Here is an 18,081-nt window from a genome sequence, read left to right on the forward strand (position 1 = left end):
CTTACCATATGCACTTAAAACTAGATTCATATTTGTCTATGACGTGGAGGTATCACAGCGCTCGACCAAAAAAAAATTGCCTTGCAGAAACCGGGTTATAGATTTATTTCTGGATAGGTGGGACACCTAAAAAAGAACTGTTTTCACTCTTCTTCAAAAAGCAGAATACTTAACTCAATGGATATTTAAAAGGTAAGGAGGGCCATAGTTTGACTGCAATAACCGTACAAGGTTTGCCAAGTGCTCCAGATTTTTTAACTGGTTTATAGAGATAGTGTATCTGGTAACTAACCTTTAAGGGTGATAAGTATGCAGTTTTAATCTTTGCTTAGGAGCGGAGCCAAAAATGGCTCTATGTACTTTTATGAGAAGTTCAAAAAGCAATTCTAAATTTAATAGGGATCCAGTGGAACATGCCAAGGGTAGGCAAAACGTGAGCATCTCTAAGGGAGTTGGTAACAGTACGAGTCGCTTCATATTGGCGAATTTGCAAATCAGCAACTGCAGCATATAAATGCATTACAATAATCTAACTTGACTCTTATTATCAAACGAGCCAGATGAGCACAGTGTTCTGTGGACAACAATGGTTTAAATTGTCTAAGAACCATCAATGAATTAGTAATCACAGGAGCTAATAACCAGATTAGTATGTGGAATCATTGCTAAGGTAGAGTCAAGAAGCATCCCTTGAGGATTCACGTTCACCCGAGTTCTGATAATATTGCCTGATAATGTAATTTCAGCATTAAGGAATTTAGTTTTTGCAGTTGAATTGAACAAACGACTAACATAATTTCAGTTTTATGTTAGAATCCCACAGACATTTCAGGAATAAAATGTTGCCTGAAATACTACCTAGAAACAGAATATCTTAAAAGCAGACATGGGTATATAAAATTGGAGAAGCAAGTGATGGGCAGATGTTTGCTGCACAAACTAAATCTGGAGGAAAAAGAAAGCTAGTTATTCGGACGCAAAAAAAACAAAAAAACAATTGTATCATCTTGATAAAAAGGGACTGTTTTCCAAAATGTGATTAATAGGAAATACTATGCTTATGTAAGGGTGCAGAAGTACGAGTCTGACACAACAGTGACATGGTGATTGGCAAAGACTTTTATTAAAGTTTAAAATGAAAAGAAAACCCTATCTTGCGTTATCTCCAAGAGGGGTTTCTGTGCCTCAACCAAAGATACTACAGAGTCTCTCACAATGTCCAAACAAACAGTCACAGTCCTGCGTCAAAACGGTTTTCCTGCCTTTATGCTAATAACTAAACTAAAGACATGGTAGATCTCCAAGAGTTTAAGATAGTGGCTATATCCGAGGGAATGCCTCTAATTCCCCAAGTTGCACTCTTGCTTCGAAGAAAATATCCAGTTCAAAGAGTTCTCAAAACCCACAGTTCAGGAAAACATTCAGTGTTCCTGACTGACCATAGTTATCCTCACTATGGTAGTCCTTTAAATTTCTTTCCAGGAATAAGGCCTTCTTTTCCCTTCTGGTTCAGGTGTCGGTTTCTTCAATCTTCTTTATGACCAGGGGATGACTCCCTCCCCTCTGGTCCGCAGGGCACACTCCCACTAAACTTTCTGACGTTTCTCATACAGTTCAACAACTGATGGGGGAATGTCTCCTCTGAGGCCGAAGAGGCAATAACAGGGGAGGAGGTAACCAAAGTGGTAGACAAAATGCTCAACAACAACATTGTTTAGAGAAAGGAGCGGAGACATGGGATCTGGAACCTCGGGTCACCCGAAGCATGGCAGCCTTGTGGTGAACCTTTCTGACTATCAACCAACAGAACAAGAAATGCAATTGCTGGAGAAAGGAATGGGTTTCGTCCCTACGAATCACCATAGCCCGTTTACCTTCCGGCAGGAATTTAACCATTTCATGAGAAAGATCCACCTATATCAATTTTTGAGGATAAAGCGTATGAACAAGAAGCCTCGGACTCAGGTTTGAGTAATAAATTAACCTTCTGCGTACCGATAGCAGCCCAGTGTCCAGAAGCCTAGGTATTCCAAAAAAGAGTACTAAAAGAGATCAAAACTCTAGAACAACAGACTAAAAGGTAAGAAAACCTTTCAGAACATCAGTAATAACGAAACCCTTGCGCTCAAGCAACTCTCTAGTAATCATGAGATCATAATTCGTAGGGCCGACAAAGGAGGAGCTATAGTGATCCTCAATCGGGCAGATTACATAAGGGAATGTTATCGTCAATTATTAGATCTTACCTGCTACCAAACACTAACAGATGATCCAACCCCGCGATTACTAAAGATGATCACCCTTAAAGTTACAAAAGCGCAAGAGAGAGGGTGGATCAGCCGGAAGGAATGTGATTTTCTCATCAAAGATAAACCCCAGATTCCGCAATTCTATATCTTGCCTAAAATCCACAAGGCGATGACCAATCCACCGGGTAGACCAATCGTCTCGGGGGTGAATTCCGTTTTGGAGCCACTTTCTAAATTCGCAGATGCCTTTTTACAAACTTTGGTGAAAAAGATGGCTTCATTTATACAGGATACAACTCAGATTATATCAGAGGTAGAAAATCTGGACTTCGATCCTCAGACGGAGCTTCTAGTTGGCCTTGATGTAGTGGCCTTGTATACCAGTATCCCCCCAACAACTGTCTTTAGAAGTACTCGAAGAAAAACTACTAATAGAACATACCGTGACAACCACTCCAGTATCATTCATTTTATGGTGCGCAGAAATGGCCCTAGTCGAGAGTTACTTCCACTTTAATGGAGAGTTTTTTAAACAGATACAAGGCACCGCCTTGGGCGTCACTTTGGCGCCCAGTGTAGCCAATCTCTACATGGAAGGGTTCGAAATCAACATCATCATGAATAACTCAAACCCGTTCATTAGCTACATCAGAAAATGGCGTCGATATATAGACAACATTTTTATGATTTGGACAGGAGGCCTACAGGAACTGGAACGCTTCTATAAATGGATTGACTTACAAAACAGTTTTCTAAAATTCACTCATCAACATAGTACAACATCCTTAGTTTTTTTGGACATTACTATCAGTGTTGAACCTAACATAAAAAAATTGTATGTCAAACCATATAAGAAACCGTCTGACAGAAACTACTTGTTACACTACTCAAGTTTTCATCCGCGTCATGTACGCGATAATCTACCTTTGGGACAATTCCTAAGACTTAAAAGGAACAGTACCAACAGAACCGATTTTCAAGCTGAAGCAATGAAAATGAAAGATAAACTTGAAGATAGGGGATATCCAAATAAAATCACTCAGAGTGCTTTGAAACGGGTCAAAAATAATAACAGAGAGGCCTTGTTAGAATATAAGACACAACGTACACAACCCACTCAGAAAGAAACCAACAAACGACTTGTTTTTGCCAACACCTATAATCATCTTTCCAATGGAATTAAAAAATCATTGGCAAAAACTGGCATCTTCTAGAAAACTGCGAACATCCTATCGCAAGACCCATCATTGTGTTTAAAAGAAGCCGGAATGTAAAAGAAATCTTGACAAGAAATGATATTAGTAGGAAAACAGACATCACAAACAACACTGCCGCAAAAATGGGGATTTCAAAATTTAACGGGACATACACCATGCAGCAATTGCCGGTGCTTCTCTTCAACATTCAAGAGCACAGCAGTAGATATTGGCTTACCAACAGTATGGCAACAAAAAACCTTTAGCAATTGTAATACTAAGATGGTCATATATGCAGTATGGTGCCCTTGCAGAAAAATGTACATTGGTAAAACGGATAGAAAAATCAAAATCCGAATAGGGGAACATAAAAGCTGCATCAGAAACAGAACCCAGAATGCACCTCTAGTCGAACACAGGTGGGAATACAATCATAAAGTAGAAGAAATTAGCTGGACTGTCCTGTATAAACAAAGATCAAGTATGGATAATAATAAAGATAAAAGAACCCTTTTGAAAAAAGAGCAGCAGCTAATCTTCCTTACCAATAGTATGATGAATGGCCTGAATGAAAAAATCGATCTGTGGGTCTAATACTGTTAAAATCTAGTAGTCTGGAGTCCCTTTTCCCGAGAAAGCCTGTAGCATGTGAATAACTCGACAATCTACTAATGTAACTCTGCTTCTTAAGCGGAGTGCTTTGTCTGATTAACTGAGCTCTGCTAAAAGAGCATTAGCTAATCTTTTTCATTCATAACATGACAAAAAGGCGTGAATGTATAAAATCGATCTGTGGGTCCTAAATTGCGAACACCTAGGAATTTGGAGCACCCTGTTCCGAGAAAGTCAGAAACATGTGAAAAACCTGACAAATTACCACTGCACTTCTCCCTCCCAAGCGGAGTATCCTGTTTGAACAGTGGAGCTCCGTTTTTGTGATCTGTAAGCTCTTAAACCATGGTTGGATAGCTATGGCTCTCTCCTTTCAAATGCATAATGGGCATAATGCATCGGATGATTGACGACGACAATCTACATATCTCAAACCACTTCTGCGCATGTGCGTACTGGGTATGCTGTCATAAAAAGCCTGGATACGCTTCTAGTCACTAGAGGCGAACCCGGAAGCATTCACGCACCGAGCGCGGAAGGAGCGAAGGAAACTAGAACACGGAGCTTGGACGTTGCCCCATAACGGTAAGAACAATGAGCTGCCGAACAGTTAGAACAACTAAGACACATGCTTTATGCATGTTTTACGCTGACGCGCTGTGACTTAGCAATGACATTAGAAAACGCCACCGAAAGATTTACTACTGCAGAAGCTTTTCCTAGTAATACAACGTGCTGATGCAGGTTTAGTAAGAAGACATGCAAGCCCGCATTGGTTCTAAACGCACACGGATGGAGAATGTTTGGACTAATATTTAGTCCTTTTTAAATCCTAGAAAGAATACACGAGATCACACAAGTGCAGATCCAACACGGAAGAACCGGTCATGTGATAACTGCGATCTATTTCTTTGAACTTGGCGCTACACTGACTTTTTGGAACGTCTAATGCTCAGATGAATACCAGAGACTAAGTAAGTGATGCTGATGTAATAAGTATGCTTTAACAGCTACTCCTCTCTAGTTCATAACGGGAGACTATATACTATTCTCTTTTGTAGCCCCAAAAAACCTTTCTACCCACTCTACTCAATAGAGTGTGTAGACTCCGCTTTTCCGCTAACTCCACCACAACAAGAAACTTGAAAAAGACCAGATTCAAAAGTGATTGATGTATTTGGATTTCACTTACACACAAGGTGTAGAAGGGATATTAAAAGGTCTAAAGCTTTTGTCCTTCCTTTCTTTTATCTTCCCATCTTTACCCCATAGAAAGGGGTTGAGGGAATACACTCTAACCACAGTTAACCGTCACGTGCACTCCTATGTCCCTTGAAAACCACATAATGGGTGTTTGTGCGTTTGATCTTCAACTGCCACTAATCAATTATGACAGATTGTAGTGTTGAGCAGCTATAATAGGCCACTAAAGCGCCTATTTTTTTCTTGTTGCTCCCCGCTAGGTGGTTGGTGATCCTTTTCCAACTGGAAGGAAGATAAGGGGAATAATAACCCTAAAAAGTGAAGAGACCATTTAGATCTCATTTGAAAATGTTAATATAAGATTGTTTGTAGCAATCAATATTTCTGTTTTAGATTGCACTATTGACAGAAACGTTTTTGCCAAACTGCTTGATCTTTCTTTATTAGCCCCTGAAGAATTCCCTAACAATCATTATAGTCAAAACTGAAATGGGAAGAAACATGTTGGGCACTATTTGCGTGTTGAATGAGAATGTGATAAATGTTGGTATATGAGAATGTATGAAATGAGTCTAACTGAGGTGTGTGAAGCAAAGTCTGAATGAATGTGAGAAACAACACAACACATCACCCTGTAAAGCCTAAAACAACTTTAGAATCTGTTTCTATGAGCTTTCCAAATGGAGGTTTCAGCCGTTGCATTTGTTTCTGTCAATGAATTGTTTGTTTTAAATGTTTGGTGAAGGACTATTTACTAATTCAGTGCCTACACCGATGATGTTCTTAAAATTTGAGCGTAACTGATAAAATAAAATATATATATTTTTTCTACTAATTAGTGTCCACTAGTTTATCAATCTTGTGCCCAAAGTGGCTATAGGATTAAAATAGAGTGTAAAGCTAGTGGGTTTATGACCAGCGTGAAGCAACTTTCAACATTGTCAAAAATGTTTGAAGGGAGAACCCCTTTATGTGAAGGGTATGCCTGTGACACATACCCCTTTATCTCTCTTTTTTGTTCAAAAAAGGAATGTCTCCCTTCCCCTGGCCTCTCAGATTTTTCGTAGTTTCCAGATTATCTCACTCGTTTGGGCAGACCAGGTTCACTAACCTGCCTGGTGCTGCCACGAGTATGAAAAACAATGATGACCTTTCTTTCTCTTAAGGGTTCAAGTCCCAGACCCGCCTTTCTAGATTGGATTTCTCTTAGATAGACTTTGTTCACTCCCCTGCCAAGTACTATCATGTGACCGAAGATGTGCCAACGTTTCTATCCCTTGGTTCGGGTACCAGACTCTGTATTCTCAGCTTCTCTCTCCTCACTGGGCTCCCCACCACCTTCTTGGGGCCCCAGCATCTTCCTGGCAACATGTGTACAGTTTCTTGCAGTCTGCTATCATTCCGTGTCTTCCTTGGCACCTGCAACCAGCCATTAGGGTTCCCTGACTCTTTAGGTCTTTTCTCTGTCTGCAGCAGCTCTGCAGTTGTGATCTTTCTCTGGGCAGCACAGCTTTTCCTTCACACGCTCTCTAGGCCTCGGGAAATCCTGGCTTGCCAAGCGGTCCTTTCACTGTGCACCTGCCCTGGACTTTATCGCTCCAGTCTTGGCTTCCCGGCTTGCCTTCATCCTATTTCCTGGACCATGCTGGCTCTCGCGGTTCCTCCCGGAAGGATTAGACTCTCTGTATGATATTTCCTCTTCTATTTCACTTTGGTTCTGGCCAATGGGAAGTCTGTAAACTCTAGAAGTCTCACCCAAAGTGCTCTACATGCCTCTGTCACTCCTCCTCGTCTCAGTATGTCAATGGGTTTTCCATGACATCAACCTTCTTTTCCTTTATCCCAGTAAGGGGTTCATGATTAACCTTACAGACATACATAGGGGAGGCTACTAGGTTAGAGGAAGGTGGGGGAAAGAGGTGATTGGATGTTGGGAATACTGTGTCTGCCTGTGATGTCCTCCCTGCAAGCAAGGTGGGTATCCCTCCCCAAGAGATCATCCCACTGAGCACCACCCCCAGGGAAAGGGGCTCCCCCTATGGAAGCTGGGACGACACCCTCGGATTCGTCACAGTTCGTATTTCACATGAGTCAAGGCAAAGAGTAAATAATTCTTCTCTTCAAATGTGTACTCAAGAGGGCTCGGAATGTTGTCTTGCTTGGACACAAAGCAATTGATGTCCTTCACTTCCATCAACATAATGTTGTAATATATCTCCTTCCCCTGTTCCTCAGCCATTCATTTTTATACACACACACACACACACACACACACACACACACACTTACTGGAGCTGAATAGAAGAGATGTTCGAGAAGGCTCTCGTCATAGTGAGGATCATTCAGTTCACTGTACTCAAAGATTTCACTCTCTGCAGAAAGGGATTCTGGAGGAGAGGTCATGCCATCCCAGTACCGCACAGGTGATGTCTCCACACTGTGAAACAAACAAAGGTGTGGTTTTAACACAAATAGGTCAAGACTTAGCATAGAATCATAGAATCATCTTCCTAAAGTTAAACAACATTATATACAATTGCGCAACCGTTAAAACACTCCCATATAATTTATTACAATCCACCCCTGCATTTGACTGGACAAAACCTCTTCAAAGAAATCCCATCTTTCTCTAATCCCTAGATTCTCATTGGTAGCCGTTACCTTAACTACCATCTTCAGCTCATGTGTACAACACACCTCCTTTTACGATTTGCTTGTGGTAGGTCATGACATCATCAAACAGGTAAACATTTGTGTGCATACATAATTCATTACTAGTAACAACTGGCCTGAGCCCTTAAACCTTAATTGTGTTTGCTCATGGTTCACAGATATTTGAGGCAATATGCGGAAAGATGAATAGCAATAGCCATCTCATCTGCCCCAGCTTACTGGCTCCATTGGAACATTCTAATCTAAATAACCACCATTTCCTCACACACTGTACATCTTGAGAATACAACTGAAACTCCTGGGTTTCGATTACTTTATCCTGGAGCATTGCTTCGCCCCACGTTTATTACTGGTCAAAAACAAATAGCGAAAACCCTCTGTCAAGCTCCCATGCATTCAAGAGATTACATCTGCTTTCTGAGAGACTATCGGGCCATAAAAACCATGGCCGGCTACTTTAGCTGAGATGACCATCGCTAAGGTTGTAGTTACTTATTTACCCATCCTCTCAAACTCTGCAGAACCAGTTTCTCAAAGTCAAACCCTGACTGCCGTGTTTTAATCTGTTTATAAAAAAAGCCCACTAGATGTAGATTCATAAATCACCTTTGTATGTTTTTTCAATGTCCATGAATGTTTAATAAATACTATCTTTTATTTACAGTGGGTTCTTCAGGATAGGCCCCCTTTCTTGCATGGTCATTATGAAAAGTCCTCATTGCCTGCTTCTGGGCACTCCATAGCACATTATGTCTGGAACGTATTTAAATTTCATTTTGTGGTTTTACATTATATCTTTCTACGTGTGTGCAATATAATAAGTATCAAATGTAATAAAAAAGTAACTCTAAAGTAACATATCCCATTCACAATTAACTACACTGGATACATATGAAATTGCAACATTGCGCTCAGTTCGCTGCACCCCCAGTCACAAATATGGCACGAGCAACATAAACCCCTCTTGATTGTGGGGACCTTCCCTGAGCACCCCAAGAAAACAAATGATACATTAGAATCAAATTAAGACATAGAAAAGTGCTTTTGACAAATGCAACACGAATACAAAAATGTAGAAAGGAACGCAACAGTTACAACAATTGGTCTGAATATAACTAAATAAAATTAATAAAAACCAGTAAATTACATAATCTTTGTCAAGTGAAAAAAAAAAACACTCATCCACCAGACTCTCAACCCCACTCATCATATGTCCCTCAATTGTTCTTCATAATAGTAATTATTATCCAAAAGTAAACAATAAACTCATAAATCATAATATGTAAATAGATTGACAACAAATTGCTGGCATATATGTATCGGAGCTGGTGCCACACTTTTTCAGATTGTGCACCAATACTTTTTATCACCTGGCCTTTAATGATTTATCGCTAGGGACATCATTTCGGTTCCATTTGATAATAGCTAATGAAATAAATAACCCATAAATGTTTTAACCAATTACAAATAACAAAAAAATATTGAATTTCTATATCTATTTAAATTTGGGGGGGTCCCCTCCTAAAGCCCCAGTTTTGCTAGCTTTATTACCCCACCCAGCTATTTTTACGTTATTTATTATTCGTTATAAATGTTATTCTCATTTCATTATAATCACTGTATACCATAATTTCACCACAAAATATACATCACAAAGAATTCATCCTTCAAATACTACTGACACTCAAGTTTCGGCCTTTAGGTGTAAAGGATTCTTATTGGAACACCCATCCTTCATCAGGGCAGGCGCGAAACCGTTAGCTGGTGGATGGAACATTTGTATTTCCAATTGCAACGTGACCACTGTACAGGTCAAAAAAACAAACAAAACAACACAACGCTATTCACGCATTTGTTCCATCTTGGACTGGATATGACCAATTTCTGTTAATTCTCTATACACAGGAATCAAACCTGTAAAAGTGCTTCCTGAAGATTTGATGGGCGGAGGCAACCTCCCCACAAGCACTCGGGCCGCGAAGGTCACCAAGACTGGCAATGTACATCTATTTACACAAGTACCATGCCTGCAATGACAACACATACACGAAGATACCACATTGTTATATTTGCACGTACAGGTTGTTATTATGGTAAGACGATATTACATCACCAGGCCTTTTTTGTGGAGTGTTTTGCCGAAATGTTTCAGCCGAAAAACTCACGGGGTTTGGGTTGGTAAGGGGATATAAGTGGAAGGGGGGTGTACAGCATAGGGACTATATAATATGGAAGGGGGTTTGGGGGGGGCACCCCCCGAATATATATACTTTAAAAAAAATCGATTAGTTTTTTCAGCCGAAAGGTTTTGGCAAAAAACTGCGAAAAAAAACCTGGTGATCTAATAACATAAAACCGTTATTATATACGAAAATGTCTTTGAACTGAGCAGATTAATTGAGGTAGCATCTGGCATCTTGGCAAGATGACCCTGGTGTGCTTTCGTGTATGTGTTGTGTCATTGCGCGGCCTGGTATGTGCAACTCAAGTTGGCAGTAGTATTTGAAGGATGAATTCTTTGTGATATATATATATTTTGTGGGGAAATCATGTCCCTGGGCAATAAGTCATTATAACGCCAGGTGATTAAAGTATTGGCGCACAATCTGAAAAAGTGTGGCGCCAGCTTGGATACATATATACCAGCAATTTGTTGTGTCTATTCATTTCACATATTATGACTTACGAGCATGTTTGCTTTTGATATGAATGACTATGATGAAGTATGATTGAGGGATATATGAGTGTTTGGGGTTGAGAGTCTGGTGGATGGGTGTGTTTTTCCAGTTGACACAGGTTACGTGATACACTGGTTTCTATGAATTTAATTTAGTTATATTCAGACCAATTGTTCTAACTGTTTGCGTTCCTTTGTACATTTTTGTATGTGTGTTGCATATGTGAAAAGCACTTTGTTTTAATTAGATTCAGATGTATAATCTATGTTTCTTTTTAAACAAATAATAAATTAAACATCTTCGGTTCAAGTTTGTGAGATTTCACTTTTAGAATGGCCACTTTCACTTTTAGAGTCCCGGTGCTAAAATTGTGCATATGGGACAACCTCATTTTGTTTGGTTTATTAAAGAGCCAGCATAGTGACAGTCTATTGAGCCTGGAGTGTTATGAATCAGTAATCCCAATTGCATGGGCAATACTGCTGTGGTTTAGAAAACGTCAGGATCAGATCTAAGATTGGATAAGCAATCACTCAACAGGAGACAACAAGAGCCATCTAAAAAACCTCAAACGCTTTGACAAAGGTATTAAGGTCAGCGTGGATTCCATGCCAGTAAAATGGACTTGTTATATGTGTACAAGTCTTGGACTGTCTAGATGACCTCCTGTTACATGTGAATGGGTTCTTTCTAAGACAACCCACTTGTGACTTTTAGGGGCTACCAACTAGTTTTTACCAGTCCCTTTGAAGTGGTATCTTCCTTATAGAGAAGACCATGTTTCAGAAAGAAAAAAGGTCCTCCTTTCACATGACCCTCTGGTTCCAATACGACTTGTAGAAAAGCTTCTGCCAACAAGGGGTAATTTCTTTGGGAAAATGCTAAGACGGGAAGGGTCTCTGGTTCTTCCGCTATAGGTTTTCTGTGTACAGAGTTGGGAGGGTCACCATATGGCTCATCAGACTCCCCAAAGCCTTGAGTTCCCCTATCTGTATTTTTCATCCCGGATTCTTCAATAAGTCTGGGGAACATTGCTTTCGCCAGAACCCCTTGAGCAATCTTATCCCCCTGGATGGATTTGACATGGGTCTTTTCCGTGGTTTTGCAGCAATACTTTAACATCCCCTCTGTAGTCTGGATCTATCGTTCCCACCAGCACATCAATCACAAACCTACAGGCTAGCTCGGACTTGGGGGCTAATCTGATGTGAATATCCAGCAGTAGAATCAATATCAAGTCTGTGGGTAACAACCTTCTTTTACCTGGAAGGATTATCTCATTCCTACTACTACAGATTTTAAACCTGATAGAGCCCTTTGTGGCTACTCAAGGGTCCGATGCTCTGCACTTAGCTTTTCAAACCCAAGGGTCCCCCAACTTGTATCGTTTGAGCCGTATCCCATTTCTAACACCATTTGTGAGATTGGCATCATGGAAGGAGACAAACTACAGAATATAACAAAATACCCTTCTTTACTTAAATGTCAGGATGATGTAAAGTCTAACTTGCCCTATACCAGGTTGGGATTTCCGTGCCTAAAGATACTAAAGATAATTTGTGTTAGTAAGTTCAACTGAAAAGGCTGTCTGTGTCCAAAGCCTATGCTTGCCCACACAGCTAAGACAAAACAATGTTTTAGGATTTCAACCATACACTAAACTGTGTTCCAAAAGTAAAGTTCTGAGCTATTTCCAGCTCGGGCTTATTGTTCAGCTCCTTTTCTCCCGCCAAGTACAACAAGTTCACCACAGGATTCAAGTTACCTTCTCTTGAATTTAAGGTAATATAGTGCCACACCTTTATCAGCATTCCCTTCGCCAAGTTCAATACAGTTTCCTTGTAGTCAGTCTCAGGGTTCCCTTCCCTAAGTTCAATGCAACAGTTACCACAAAAGGAATATCTTGAGGTTCCCACTTTAAGGCAAGTTCCAACAATACTTCACAGCTCAGTGTTCCCTTCCCCAAGCTTTAAATGTACCAATAGTAGTTTTCCTTTTAACACAAGAGTAGGTTTCCTTTTCAACACATATGGGATCTCTGGTCTGCACACAGTTTTCAGACCACACGGTCCACCCATCACAGGTCGCGCAACCAGGATCCCATAGTTTTCCTGCCCTTCTACTTCATGCTTCGCTTCCTCCAAGTATATAGGTTACAGTCCTTTAAGCACGGTTTTGGGGTTTTAACAGTTCGATATACAATAAACCAATAGTTTCGCAAAAGTAGTTCAAAAAACAAATAGTTTCTCTGACTTGACTTCAACTCTGCAGTCAGAGTCCTTAATTCGACTTGGTTTGCTATTTCTTTCAGTGAGTGGTTCAAGGTAAGCAGGTTTGCTACTTTCTTTCAGTTTGTTATTCAATATTAGCAGATTGGTGCTTTCTTTCAGTTCATTTAATTTTACAGCTCCACGTATGAGTGGATCATTAATTCTCTCAGCGCTGCTCACTACTTTTGGAGTCTGCCGGAGCGCCTTCATCTCTGGGTAATTTCCCGAGCACGCACCGGTTGTTGGCGTTGTCTTCCGGCGGCTCTTGCTGTCTTTCTCCTTCGCTCTGGCTGCTGCTACAGGTTCTGCGAGCCCCACTCGCTGTGGGACTGGGGCTCGGCAGGCGCAGGCACCTCCAGTCCCTCTGCGATGTCGGACTCGATGTCCTCTTTGCACAGGCCTCGTGCCGTTTGCTCCTACTTCACACAGGAGGCTCTGCTCAGCTTCGGGATATCGGCAGGTGTCCCTTCTGCATCTCCCGTCACATTATGGCTGCCTCCAGTCTTCCGAAGATTCCTGCTTGTCTTTCTTTTTTTTTCTCTCTCTCTCTATATATATATATATATATATATATATATATATATATATATATATATATATATATATATATATATATATATATATATATATATATATCTCCATATACAGCTTCTTTTATACACCTGTGGTTCTTCAGTAGGCTGCAGGTGTATTCTATTATTCAATGTTGCCCGACTGATTAAAAGGACATCCCTGACCTTCATACCTTGGAGGCATCTTCTACGTCCCAGTACCAAAGTGGTGACAGTGACTGGTGTTCATTATTCTCAGTTGCTTCTTCCTCGTCTCAGTACTAAAGTGGGGGGAGTGCGTGGTGTTCATTACTCTCAGTTGTTTCTTCCTTTTCTCAGTACTATTAGGTACCCCAAGTGGGGGAAACAGAGGAGATGATCTACAGTAACCCATAAAGGTCGGGGGAGGGTTAGACAGGTTGTCACTAGGATAAGGGGGATACCATGTCTCGCCTAAAGGTACCCCACGCCAAAACCAAAAGGACCCTCCACCCAGGTGATCATCCCTCGCCTGTCCACCCCCAGGGTCAGGATCCAATAGCGATGGACTTTCCCCTGGCCACCTGCATAGAGGATCCAAGGGGAGTAGTAGTGAGAATACCCTCAGGATTCTCACAGTCCCCAACGGAATACAGAACCTCCGCAGGCATCCCATGCAGGGACTGTTTCTGGGACAATTTACCACCATCGGCCAAAATTACTTTCTTGTTTGTGTGCTTTGACACAGGAAGCTTCCATCATCTAGAACGGTATTGGGACACTGCTACCCGGCCTCTGCTATTTGCATGCGTCGTCATGGTTCATCTCCACCAATGTTTCCGGCACGGGACCATTTTCTGTGAGCCATTGAAATCTGCTTGGTCGGGCTCCTGTCTTCCTGGAGCCATCTTTACATTTTTCATCAGTCCTGGCTGTTGGATCCCATTCCTATGAAGGCTGATTATATCCTTTTGGGCCGTTGGAGTCGCTGTTGGCCAGGAATTCAAGTCCAAGGTGAGGAATCCTGGAAACTGCCCAGTAAGAGAAGATCCTTTACTCACTGGGTTGTTTTGGCATTCCTGATCTGTGTTTTTGAGTACCACGATTGTGAGTACTAAACTTTGGCCCTGGGTTGGTGGGTTATTCTGAATTAATAGTAAGTATCTTGAATATGAATTCAAGATACTTACTATTAAGTCATAATTGCGGATTTTAGCTACACTTTGAGGCCTGTCAACGTTTTGCTTTTCCCCCCTGCCTTTATTGGTTTCGTGATCTCTTTCTGCCACTAAGTACATTTATACGGTATATGAGGTATATGGCATTGGACCACTCTTAAAGTATCCAGTCCTTGGGGTGCTTCTGTAATTTTGTCATTATAAATTGGCCATGTGAGCTTATTAGTAGCCAAATGTACCTTTTTGTTCGCTACTGAGGTAAATCCTGCTTTTTAAAATCCTGCTCTTGGCCATTTTGTTTTCCAAGGCTTCTCTTTGTCTAGAGATGGGCTCAAAATTGCCTTTCCGACCATGTGGGCTCTTTGTGAGCACATCATGGCAGCCTCCATTGGTCCTGGTATAGGCTGGTATTGGTCTCTGGACTAGCTCTCTTACCTCCTGTGGGGGGTGACTTTGACCGAGTGGCAGTTGGCAATCAGTGTGCTGGTCATCAGGCCCTCTGCCCCCTGCCCCCTGCCCCTTTCTGGGATTGGCAGGCTGCCCTGGGGCCAAGCCCCTTTCATAGGGGTATTTAGGTCCTGCCCTGCCCCTAGCTCTCTCCTGCTTGCTAGTTCATCTAATGTGGAGTTTGCAGGTCTACTGCCCTGTTGAAGGAGATTTTTGCAGAGATTCCAGACGTTTTGGCTGTTTTAACTCTTACCTGGCCATACAGCTTAAGTAGAGTGGTTTTGGCATATCTTGGTTTGGGGGATGTGTGAGAAACCTGAAGATGTCTCACTGCTAGCCCCGGGGGATCTATCATCCAGGTGGCCAGAACATGGCCATCGCTATTGGATCCAATTCCTGGTGGGGGATCAGTGCGGGAGAATCACCTGGATGGGGGATCCTCGGGGAGTGGCAGTGGAAGTGGGACACTGACGGGGGAGACACGGTACCTCCTTCCTTATAACACATTTTCCCCATGCTACCCCGTAGGATATTTAGAAGTTCTACCCTCCCCCCAACCCCTTTCCGACAAAAAAACTTTCTTACACCACAGAAGATAACGGTCTACAGCAGGGCCGTTTACCTGACATGTCCCAACACAAGGGTCACGCAGAGTCACAAAATTGACACCAACCACACACACACCTGATGGCCTTTTCCCTTCCCCACAGGGATAAAAGGTGGAGCACGAGAGCACACTTTGAGCAAGGCAAACCGCACAAGGAGGCAGCTATTCCAGGACAGCAGCTCAAGAAGAGGAGAAAGGCTCAGAGAACCTAAAGGACGACAAGAAGGGAAGTGCCCTTGCTCTATTCAAACCAGACCCGTGAAGCCTCCGTGAAAGGAATCAGAAGGCTGGGAACAACAATTAGCATGTGGTCTAACAAATGTCAACGGTGCACAGAGCCCTCCAACACAGATAACCAAGTCAGGGAGAGACGCTTGCTACCGTGGCACTGTTCTTGACTCCAGAGGCAAGAAATCCCAAGCGGTTCATCACAGCCGGTGAGTCGGAGGGAGAACAGATAGTAAACGGAACTGTGTTGAGTGAAGGTTGCAAAAGGCAACATAATGTGACTCAAAGAACAAAGACTTTGTTACAGAACTGTTAAAACAACCGAGGGAGAGACCAGCTGCAGATTGGTCCAGCCCCATGTGGGCGCTCATTCGAAAGACATTGGCCGGTCCCCGTTTCTTAAAACTACATGTCTCAGGAGGCTCTAGGAGAGCCGACGCAAGAGGTCAAAGTGGTCATACAAGGGTCGAGTAAAACCCCTTGTAACAATCGAAATTCTTTGACCCGTAACCAAGAAGAAAATCAAGGGAATTAAATTCTGCATTGTGTAAAGCAAAGTGAACTGTGCAACAGGCAAGTGTAACCTGGCTGAGGGATGCCTGTAAAAAGGGGTGAAGAGTGATAACACTGTGAACATTGTGTTGACAAGAGTGAACCCGGCTGAGGGATGTCCACAGTGAAAGATTTTTTTTAAAAGACATTGAGACTTGTGAATACAAGTAAAATATTTTGAGTAAAAGGCCATAGTGAACCCGATGGAGGGAGGCTAACATTCGAGAAGGGTCTGAACTGGATCCAGGGGTGAAGAGTCATTACCCAACGCACATACGGAAAGGAACTTTCGTTTTGTTATTTTGGACACATTAGGTCCTCGGAGGCAAGAGACTTTGTAGAAAAGAGACTTAACCACCGAGGTTCCTGATATCACAGAAAGGAACTGTAGCCTTGTGTTGTAGAAGCCCAGGAGTGTGCTGTGCTCAAGAGTCTCACCTTGTCTGGTGCTAAAAACGTGGGCAATGGTGACCCCGGCTATAACATCCCGACTTATCATTTGTGAATCCTTCTTTCTTTTCTTGTGAACACTATCCCACACTTTTGTAATTTAGCGGTAAGGATTGGCAATCGTTTTTTTTTAAATTATAGGCCCTTTTATTTGACAAGACACCACTAGGACTGCTTTATTATTTGATGGTCGTAGCTTGCTCCCATCTTAGATTTAGGTTTGGATTAGGCGTTTTCTCACCCATTTATACAGGGTAATCAACTCCCTTGAACTGTGATCACTTGTGTCTGGCTTTACTGTTGCCAGCATGAGTTCCTTACAGATGACACCCCATATCTGTTATGTTATGTTATTTGGCATTTATATAGCGCCTTATGCATCATTGGTATGATCTCAAAGCGCTGGTAGGTTGAACGCCCTCAGGATCCGCAGTTCAGTCAGGAGAGAGATAGAGAGAGAGAGAGAGAGAGAGAGAGAGAGAGAGAGAGAGAGAGAGAAAGAGAGGTATGGTGCGTGGGTGCACCGGATATGTGTGCAGCTGGTGTGGTTGTTGCATGATAGCTGCTTCTTAGCAGTAGGTATGGTGCTGAGGAAATCAGTTGGATGTGTTTAGTCTGGAGGGTGGACACCCAGACTGAGTTTGGGCTGCGTTAGGCCTGAGCAGATGCTTAAGCTAGCCGTAAAGTGCTCAGCTAGCTGTGTTTTATTAGGATGATGTGGAGTTCGTGGGGTCATGTCATTATGAGAACAGCGAGACCGAATGTGTCATAGTACAGCTGTGTTCTAGTTGAATGATGGTGTATAAGGGAGAGTAAGCATAGCAGTGTGATAAGGTGGTTATCAGTAAAGCGCCTGCGATCAAGCATGAGAGCAGGACAGGGGGCGTACATTAGGCACAATTTCTAAGTTTAACAATAAGTGTGAGACATGATATTCACAAGTCTAAGTGTGGGACATGATATCACTTGCAATTCCATCTAAGTGTGGCTCTTGGTAACATTGTTGCACCTGTCATAGTGTGAGGCTGGCTAATCTTCACCATTTTCTCTGGGAGTGGCACAAGTTAACATTGGTAAGTATGTTTGTATGTTATGCAGGACAACATTTACAGTCCAGCCTTGAATGGATTTACCTTGGTGGTCAAATCTTTCTAGGTGTGCATGGTGTGAGTCTATGGCAGTTTACGTTAAGGAAAGGTAAGGTAGAG

General features: G+C 42.1%; 1 protein-coding gene across 2 annotated transcripts in view; it reads right to left on the reverse strand.

Annotated features, from left to right (window-relative positions):
• The window catches only part of C2CD3 (C2 domain containing 3 centriole elongation regulator), a 594,096-nt gene that overhangs the window by 458,023 nt on the left and 117,992 nt on the right, over positions 1-18,081 (reverse strand). For both annotated transcript variants that reach the window (XM_069640138.1, XM_069640137.1), the window contains one exon: positions 7,550-7,697. In XM_069640138.1, coding sequence (XP_069496239.1) covers positions 7,550-7,697 — 148 coding nt within the window. The remainder of the gene's footprint in view (positions 1-7,549; positions 7,698-18,081) is intronic.

This window comes from Ambystoma mexicanum, chromosome 7q (assembly GCF_040938575.1).
Source record: "Ambystoma mexicanum isolate Mex_15411 chromosome 7q, UKY_AmexF1_1, whole genome shotgun sequence".
Taxonomy (NCBI): domain Eukaryota; kingdom Metazoa; phylum Chordata; class Amphibia; order Caudata; family Ambystomatidae; genus Ambystoma; species Ambystoma mexicanum.